Source organism: Giraffa tippelskirchi, chromosome 5 (genome assembly GCF_054371585.1).
Source record: "Giraffa tippelskirchi isolate mGirTip1 chromosome 5, T2T-mGirTip1v1.2.pri, whole genome shotgun sequence".
Taxonomy (NCBI): Eukaryota; Metazoa; Chordata; class Mammalia; order Artiodactyla; family Giraffidae; genus Giraffa; species Giraffa tippelskirchi.
The window spans coordinates 189,680,983-189,690,967 of record NC_137279.1 but is presented as its reverse complement, the minus strand read 5'-3'; the positions used below and the strand labels follow the sequence as shown (position 1 = coordinate 189,690,967).

Below are 9,985 nucleotides of genomic sequence, written 5' to 3'. Positions count from 1 at the left end.
GAATTGGGCAACAAGTCTTCCTGGGCTGGGTCTACCCCAAAGCAGAATCTAGGCATGAAGTTCTAGATGTGTCCCATCCATTCGTTTGGCTGCTGTTTCCCCTGGAGGAAGCCTCCTCTACCCAAGATGCCTTGTTATGATGGGTGTGGGTCTTTATGGGATTCAGGTCACCCCCTGCACCCTATGAAGACGGCCTCCATAGACTCTGTGGGTGGCGGGACACACCTTAATGCTTGCTGGCATGGTAAGTGCTTTGAATTCTGATAAATGCCCTTTATCTTTTATTATCAACTCCACCCCTGCATTTAGAAATTATGACTGGATTTATTTATAGAGCCTTCCGGATATTGTTAGCAAATTCTTGGTAATATTAAATCTGCCTGTCAGTCTCAAGAGTCTGCTTTATTTGTATCTTGGGTCTCCAGACAGGAACAGAGAGACTGCCTTCTTTGGGATCCAGTCCTCTGCAGCTCTCATTCCAGAATTTTCTTCAGCTACATCTCCTGTGGCTTTTGCCAAATGTATACTTGAATGTTTAATGTTCTTAATCAGGACTGTGAATGGAGTTTTGTTTTTGATATATTTTCCCTGCGTTTAGTTTGGAGGGCTTTTTTCTATGCCTTGCAACTTTGCTGTACTAATTGACTTCTTATTTTTTGTTACTGATTTCCTTGGATTTTGCAATGGTATCATTTACAAGCAGTTTTTAAAATCCTTTATATTCCTCCCTTTTCTATATGTTTTATTCTTTTTTTTATTTGTATTATTTAGCTTTCTGGTGTTTTTCTACCGAAAATATTTTTGGTCTCTGGTTTTCAGCATTTTGAAGAGGGTTGTCATCATCTGTTCTTTGAGGCGTGTGGACAGCATTCTTCATCAGGCATTTGCCATAAATTAAATTTATTGAGCACCTCCTTGGTGTCTGTGGAAATAATCCACAGCTTTTACTGTCCTGTGCAGCATTTCATTCAGCTTTCCTTCACGCTGAACTCTTGTGACTTCCCCGGGCGACCCCTCCTTGATCAGAGGGAACAATTTGCTTTTGATCTGGTGCTGTGTTTTGTTTGCTAAGTGGAATTTCAGATCTGCTGCTGCTGCTGCTAAGTCGCATCAGTCGTGTCCAACTCTGTTCCAAACAAAATTAGCCTGTCATTTTCTTCTGTAATGTTGTCCTGCCAGGTCTAGGCTCTGAGCCCTATTTAGTCCACACAATGAGCGAGTCTTCTGTTTTGGGGGAACATGTGTTGAGTCTCTTGGCATGTGGGACCTGCATCACCTGTCGGGTCAGCGAAAGCCTTGGGTGTCCTGCCCCTTCTCAGATGCTGGAAGTCTGGGCTTTGGAAAAACCAAGAATCTGCTTAGCTTCTTTGTGTCTGTTCATCATGCAAACAGTGAGACATCCCGAGCTGAGTGGAATTCTGCTAGTAGCTTTTCATTGTTATAATAAAGCTGTCTAGAAGAGTGCTGTGTCACTGGCAGTATTTTTAAAGTATGGCCAAGTTTGGAGAAATCTAGTACTTGAACCGGAGATTATGGAGCGGCAGGGGCATTATTCAGCCACCAAACTCAGTGGGGTGCTGGGAGGGAGGAGGAGCTCAGTTGTGTGTGTGTGTGTGTGTGCTGGGTCTTCATTGCTGCCCGAGAGCTCTCTCTACCTGCAGAGAGCCGGCGCTTCTCTTCATTGCAGTGCTCAGGCTTCGCACTGCGGTGGTCTTTCTTGTTCTGGAGTGTGGTCTCTAGGGCGCTCAGGCTTCAGGAGTTGCAGTTTTCAAGCTCTAGAGCACAGACTCAGTAGCTGTGGCCCACAGGCTTAGCTACTTCACAGCATGTGGGATCTTCCTCGACCAGGGATTGAACCCATCTCCTGCATTGGCAGGAGAATTCTTAAACACTGAGCCACCAGGGAAGCCCAAAAGTTCAGGTGTTGTTTTTTTTTTTAATTTATTTATTTATCAATTTTTTTACTTTACAATATTGTATTGGTTTTGCCATACATTGACATGAATCCACCATGGGTGTACATGTGTTCCCCTTCCAGAACCCCCCTCCCCCTCCCTCCCCATCCCATCCCTCTGGGTCATCCTGGTGCACCAGCCCTGAGCACCCTGTATCATGCATCGAACCTGGACTGGCGATTCGTTTCACATATGATAATTTTTTTTTTAATAAATTGATTTATTTTAGTTGGGGGCTAATTACTTTACAATATTGTAGTAGTTTTTGCCATACATTGACACGAATCAGCCATGGGTTTACATGTGTTCCCCATCCTGAACCCCCCTCCCACCTCCCTCTCCATCCCATCCCTCTGGGTCATCCCATTGCCCCAGCCCTGAGCATTTGTCTCATGCATGGAACCTGGAATGGTGTTCTGTTTCACATATGATAATATACATGTTTCAGTGCTATTCTCCCAGAACGTCCCACCCTCACCTTCTCTCTCCCTCAGAGTCCATAAGACTGTTCTATGCATCTGTGTCTCTTATTCTGTCTCGCATATAGGGTTATCGTTACCATCTTTCAAATTCTATATATATGCATTAGTATACTATATTGGTGTTTTTCTTTCTGGCTTACTTCACTCTGTATAATGGGCTCCAGTTTCATCCATCTCAATAGAACCGATTCAAATGCATTTTTTTAATGGCTGAGTAATATTCCATTGTGTATATGTACCACAGCTTCCTTATCCATTCGTCTGCTGATGGACATCTAGGTTGCTTCCATGTCCTGGCTATTGTAAACAGTGCTGCGATGAACATTGGGGTACATGTGTCTCTTTCAATTCTGGTTTCCTTGGTGTGTATGCCCAGCAGTGGGATTGCTGGGTCATATGGCAGTTCTATGTCCAGTTTTTTGAGGAATCTCCACACTGTTCTCCATAGTGGCTGTGCTAGTTTGCATTCCCACCAACAGTGTAAGAAGGTTCCCTTTTCTCCACACCCTCTCCAGCATTTATTGCTTGTAGACTTTTGGATAGCAGCCATTCTGATGGGCGTGAAATAGTATCTCATTGTGGTTTTGATTTGCATTTCTCTGATAATGAGTGATGTTGAGCATCTTTTCATGTGTTTGTTAGCCATCTGTATGTCTTCTTTGGAGAAATGTCTGTTTAGTTCTTTGGCCCACTTTTTGATTGGGTCATTTATTTTCCTGGAATTGAGTTGCAGGAGTTGCTTGTATATTTTTGAGATTAATTCTTTGTCCGTTGCTTTGTTTGCTATTATTTTCTCCCATTCTGAAGGCTGTCTTTTCACCTTGTTTATAGTTTCCTTTGTTATGCAGAAGCTTTTAAATTTAATTAGGTCCCATTTGTTTATTTTTGCTTTTATTTCCAATATTCTGGGAGATGGGTCATAGAGGATCCTGCTGTGGTTTATGTCGGAGAGTGTTTTGCCTATGTTTTCCTCTAGGAGTTTCATAGTTTCTGATCTTACGTTTAGATCTTTAATCCATTTTGAGTTTATTTTTGTGTATGGTGTTAGAAAGTGTTCTAGTTTCATTCTTTGACAAGTGGCTGACCAGTTTTCTCAGCACCACTTGTTAAAGAGATTGTCTTTTCTCCATTGTATATTCTTGCCTCCTTTGTTGAAGATAAGGTGTCCATGGGTGCATGGATCTATCTCTGGGCTTTCTATTTTGTTCCATTGATCTATATTTCTGTCCTTGTGCCAGTACCATACTGTCTTGATGACTGTGGCTTTGTAGTATAGCCTGAAGTCAGGCAGGTTGATTCCTCCAGTTCCATTGTTCTTTCTCAAGATTGCTTTGGCTATTTGAGGTTTTTTGTATTTCCATACAAATTGTGAAATTATTTGTTCTAGTTCTCTGAAAAATACTGTTGGTAGCTTGATAGGGATTGCACTGAATCTATAGATTGCTTTGGGTAGTATACTCGTTTTCACTATATTGATTCTTCCGATCCATGAACACAGTATATTTCTCCATCTATTTGTGTCCTCTTTGATTTCTTTCACCAGTGTTTTATAGTTTTCTATATATAGGTCTTTTGTTTCTTTAGGTGGATATTTTCCTAAGTATTTTATTCTTTCCATTGCGATGGTGAATGGAATCGTTTCCTTAATTTCTCTTTCTGTTTTCTCATTGTTAGTGTATAGGAATGCAAGGGATTTCTGTGTGTTGATTTTATATCCTGCAACTTTACTATATTCATTGATTAGCTCTAGTAATTTTCTGGTGGAGTCTTTAGGGTTTTCTATGTAGAGGATCATGTCATCTGCAAACAGTGAGAGTTTTACTTCTTCTTTTCCAATCTGGATTCCTTTTATTTCTTTTTCTGCTCTGATTGCTGTGGCCAAAACTTCCAAAACTATGTTGAATAGAAGTGGTGAGAGTGGGCACCCTTGTCTTGTTCCTGAATTTAGGGGAAGTGCTTTCACTTTTTCACCATTTAGGATAATGTTTGCTGTGGGTTTGTCATATATAGCTTTTATTACGTTGAGGTATGTTCCTTCTATTCCTGCTTTTTGGAGGGTTTTTATCATAAATGGATGTTGTATTTTATCAAAGGCTTTCTCTGCATCTATTGAAATAATCATATGGCTTTTATTTTTCAGTTTTTAACTATACATCTTTGTTTTCTTGTGGTGTCCAGCACACCTCTGCCCTCCAGGGTTTGTCCTGACAAACCAGAGTCCATTAGGTTTCAGAGCCTGAATTCTGGAGTCCGGCTGCAAATCCTACATTCAGATTACACAACTCTGGGCAGTAGCTTCTCTGTGCCTCGGTTTCCTCATCTGTAAATTGGAATAATAATAACAATTGTCTCACAGGGTTTAGAGGATTTATGAGTTAATATATGCAAAGTACTTACAACAGTGACCGACATGATGTAAATATGAGCCGTTACCATCATCTTCATTTGAACCTAAAAGAGTTTTCACATCAAGAGAAGCTTTTCATTTTGGGCCAAGAAGATGAAAATCTCCCATCTCTGCTCCAAGCATAGGAAAAAGAAACAGCAGAAACGAATACAGCACTATAAGTCAAATATACTTGAATAAAATAAAAATTTTTTACGTTTAGAAATGAGTATAGAAACAGTAACAGATTTAAGTTCCTTTCTTGTTTTATGAGCACTAACATGGCAATAGGTTTAGAAATTAAACAAAAGTCCCACCTATTAAGGTTATGGTAATACTATGATTTCCATATTTATCTTTCTCTATAAATAAGAATGTTGCTTTGTTCTTAAAGTGTTTCAAGTCCTCGAAATTAACAAAGCAAATGTTTGTTTTGAATTTAAGGTGATTTATGGAGAGAGTGGAGGTAGTTCAGTAGAGTTTAGTACTAAAAATGAAGAAGCAACACAGTACTTAATTTTGAAAAATGTTCAGAGTATAGGTAGTGGCTTACCATCTTTAAATAACTTAGCATGACATCTAGTTAGTAAATGTTAATTATGTATATGTTTAATTTGGAATTTTGATCAATAAAACAAAAATCAAATTATAAAAAACATATTTTAAGTATTATTTTCATTTATCTGAAACTTTTATTTTTAAAAATATTTTAATTTTACTTTTAAACTTATATTAACTTCAGGCAGATGGACGTGGAAATCCTATTTCTTACCTGTTGTCTCAGCAGATGTTGTGGTTATGCATCTCGTGGTGGTGGAGGGGGTGCTTCTTTTACTTTGAGAGGAGGTGGAGATGGTAAATGCATCTCGTGGTGGGGGGGCTTCTTTTACTTTGAGAGGAGGTGGAGATGGTAAATGCATCTCGTGGTGGGGGGGGCTTCTTTTATTCTGAGAGGAGGTGGAGGTGGCAGCATGGGTTGCATTGTGGGTTCAGCTCACAGCTGTGCAGACCGGGGCTCAGATGCTGACCTCCCCTCTGAAGGGCAGACCCTACCTCCCACCCCAGTGGAGTGATGGGAGCTGCCCTGCCCCATGGATGCTGCGAGGATGGCACGCGGCTCAGAACTCGGCCGGAGGCTGTGGCTTCAGTGTGTGATGCTCGCACGTTCTTACCCACCGGAGAGTGAGGAGCCTGCGTGAGGAAGGGCAGACGGGGGAGGAGAGTTCCAGAGGGCATGCCTGGGGATGACCTCAGGCAGGAGATGAGGGGCTCCCGGTTCAACAAGGTGGGTTGACCAGTGTGTGTATCTCCACCTCCTCCCATGACGGCCTCTGAAAAGGCAGTAAGGGCTGTAAACACACAAGGGCTATGAGAATGCTTGACCAGAGATAGCAGGATGATGTCAGAAGACAGAAAGCAGATGTGGGTGAAAGGGAGGGCTGGGGTAGAGAGTGTGACCTGCAGATCAGCAGAGGTGGGTGATCAACAGTCTGCAGGACCCTGGGAAGGTCGTTCAGAGGTGGGGGGACTGGTCACAAATCAGCAGAGGGGCATTTCCACCCCGGAGAGCAGGGGCTAAGCTGCTCCCATCCTGGTGGCCGAGGCCGGTGCAGGTGACCTGGACCTGGGGTGGGACGCAGGACACAGATGGATGCAGGCACAGGAGGCTGGGCTGACCCAGGACAGGCCGTGAGAGCCCGCAGCCCCCTGGACCCACGAGCTTCTCAGGCTGATGTTTGGAGCCGCCCTCTCTGGCGCGTTCCTGGGAAGACCTTACGGAGAGAGATGGATGGACATTGGTGGGTTTTACCCTCTTCCCAGGGAGACAGCCACGATCCTGCCCACCCCTCGCCCCCTGGTTAGGCCCGCTGGTTATAAGAAGTCCCTTCCCAGACACAGTGAACTTCCACTTAGCTTTTCAGAACTGGATCTTAGATATAAAATGAGAGCCAAAACTTGCCCAGATTTTGAAAGAACACCAAAGTCTCTTCCATGAGTGTGTTGGTCAGAGTCCTGGCAGGAATAGGAGGCCATGCTCAGTGGAAATGGGGGGATGGGGTATGGTGGGGGGATGGGGGGTGGGGGGCAAATAGGGGGCTGGATGACAAAAGTGTGGCTGAATCTTGGGAAACCAACAAGGGATTGGGGAGGTGGCCACCACCCTACACCTTTGGTAGAAGAAGGGGGCAATGGAGGGGACACCCTTCCATCTAACCCTCCCGCCTCTCAGCACCCCCGGCTGCACCCCTCACTGACTCAGACAAGGGTGAGGAGCCAGCCTCCCAGGCCGGCTGGTAACTCAGTTAATTCCAACTCAGCCATCTCATTCTTCAGCTCCGGAATGCAGTGATGGGTTGAGTTGGAATTAACTGAGGAGGCGTGCAGGCGGGGAGGCTGAGGAGTGGAAGAGTTAGATGGAAGGGTCTCCCCTCCACTGCCCCCTTCTTCCACCAAAGGTGAAAGGCTTTTTAAACTATTTATTCGATAATAATAGTTGTAGTCATATCCAAAACTCACATGCACAACAAAATGGAACGTACGTGGTCTAAAGAACATTGCAACTACATGTGGTGTTCTCAGCTCATATTTATGGTATGTTGCATTTTGTTACACCAGATGCCCAATACCTATGCCTTGCAAAGTAATTTCTGCTTCCTGAACTATCTACTCTGTCTTCCCTCAGAATGTATAATAAGATGTGGCATCAGACTCAAGAAGCCCTCAATTCTTTGCTTGATAAAGAATCTCAGAAGATGATGGAACCACAAAGGAATCAAGTGTTCATCTTCCAGATGTTAGCCACCTTCTACATAAAATATGTGCAGATCTTCAGAAACCTGGAGAATGTCTATGACCAGATAGTCCACCCACAGAAACGCATTCTGATCCGAAAAATCCTCGATGCAGTGATGGGTCGCATCCTGGAGCTGAAGAATGAGATGGTTGAGTTGGAATTAACTGAGTTCCATTACTTTGATGATATCTTACAGGATCTAAAGTTGGCGCCTGTAAGTACTTAAGTTTTTTTTTTTTTTCATATTAGCTTCTTTTTGTTGTAAATAAGATATGTAGGCCTGTAACCAATTGTCTACAGACTTTCTAGGCATATTTACTGGTTATATGTTGTATCGAAAGTTGAAGCATAGCCCTTCAATGAGACTTCACTGCCATGGATAAGGATGGGGTTCATTCAGCTTTTGGTTCAGATGAATTGTTGCATGGTCCTGGGGTCTGCTGAACACTGGGGTGGTTGTGATCTTACTTGTCACCACAGTATCTGCCCGAGCCAGTTGGAAGAAGGGAGTAGGATGACCTTTTCACAAATAATCCCCCCAGTTTCCAGCAGCAATGCCACTTCTTCTGTTTCCAGAAGATATCTCTCTCTGGCCTTTGCCTCCCACCATCTTCTTGATGAGCAGCCTCTTGGTTGCTGGTTCCTAATTCCCAGGAAGATGCATCTCCTCCTTTGCTTTGGCTCAGTGGTGACTCAGATCCTTTAGTAACACTTCTACAGTTTTGATCATTGACCTCGGGATGGGAAAGTCATTTGACCTCCACTAATAGGATGAGATGGTTGGATGGCATCACCAGCTAGATAGACATGACTTTGCGCAAACTCTAAGAGATAGTGAAAGACAGGGAAGCCTGGTGTGCTACAGTCCGTGGGGTTGCAAAGAGTTGGACACAACTAAGTGACTAAGCAACAGTTTGAAATACCTGTACACAAATGAAGAGCAGGAGTTTATACTAGTGTATAGAAACAAGTTTTCTAATAAAGCAAATTCATTTTGTAAATAGTTTTTTTAATGGAGTAATTAAGGTAAAAATAAAACCAAATTAATTTTTTTAATTGTGACTATTTACACACAAATGGTCAATGTGCTGATGTTAAATTATTAGATTTAATTCAAAGAGCTCTATTGCTCAATTCTTTGCTATCCGACTTTAAATTATTATTTTAGATAGGCTCAGATAGGATTATATTTCTTTAAAGAAAATTCCTTAAGCTATCATTAGTTCATTGAGGCCTAATTGATATGGATTACTGGAATTTTGCAATAATGATCAAAATGAGATAAGTTATACTTTCCCCTTTTGACTTTATTTGGGCCTACCTGATGGGAACAAGCTGTCTTCACACCACTGGCTTCCTCCCCTTATAAGCAAGGGTGGGAGGCTGAGTGAGTCTCTGATGCCCTTGTGCTGACTGTAGGTTTCACATGGATTTAGGTCCTGGAATTGTGACCAAAGTGCTCTTTTGTTTCTTCTTTCTCTTCTCTAGCAACAGTTAGATATCCCCATACCCAAGTATTTTTTGAAGGAGAAGTTGGAAGTCATAAAAGAAAGAGAGAAAATCTTCTCTCAGATATTAGCAGAAAGTGGATTAAGTGTATCTGAAAAGGTTTGTATATCATTTTAATAAACTTCATCCCATAATCTGTAAAACCTCCTTTTCTGCTGCTCCAAACTGTGGGAGAAACCAGACTATTCTCAGTGCGAGGAGAGCAGCACCCTTTCCCCCCTGTTATTCAATCAATAAGACATTGCATAACTTTTGGGTGTGTTCTTGACAAGTCATAACCACTCCTGTCCAAGAACTTAGAGATCAAAACATAGTATTGGTTAAATCAGAAGCTCTGAGACTATCGACTCAGTTTAATGTTTCATCTCAAAGTCACTCAGCCTATGGTCAGAAGCTGAATGTTCTTAATTATATGAAATAATTAAGTACTGAGTAACTAGGAGCCATAAACAACACTTTCTGAAAATGCTGATTGACCTCCTGTAACTTCAAGTTGAGGGAGATATCCCTGGGGGTCCAGTGGTTAAGACTTTGCCTTCAAATTAAGGGGATGCAAGCCCCATCCCTGGTTGGGGAGCTAAGATTCCACATGCCTCTCGGCCAAAAAACCAAAAGATTAAAAAAAAAGAAGTAGCAATGTTATAACATATTCGATAAAGACTTCAACAATGGTCCACATCAAAAAAAAAAAAAATCCTAAAAAGTCACTTCAGGTTGAGTGGATTTAGATCACCTGGAGTGGGCTCTCTCTGGGGAAAGGGGGGAAACCCGTAGACCCACTGGACAGTCCCGGGCAAAGCCCGGTGCGAGCTCGAACCGCTTTCCTCCTTTGTCCTCGGGGTGCATGCAGCTGCACCCT

The 9,985-nt window shown here is 42.6% G+C and overlaps 1 protein-coding gene across 3 annotated transcripts in view; it reads left to right on the top strand.

Moving 5' to 3' along the window:
* Positions 1-9,985, top strand: part of DRC11 (dynein regulatory complex subunit 11) — a 179,043-nt gene that overhangs the window by 5,598 nt on the left and 163,460 nt on the right. For all 3 annotated transcript variants that reach the window (XM_081491109.1, XM_081491108.1, XM_081491110.1), the window contains exons 2-3: positions 7,507-7,831; positions 9,106-9,225. In XM_081491109.1, the coding sequence (XP_081347235.1) occupies positions 7,507-7,831; positions 9,106-9,225 (445 nt within the window). The remainder of the gene's footprint in view (positions 1-7,506; positions 7,832-9,105; positions 9,226-9,985) is intronic.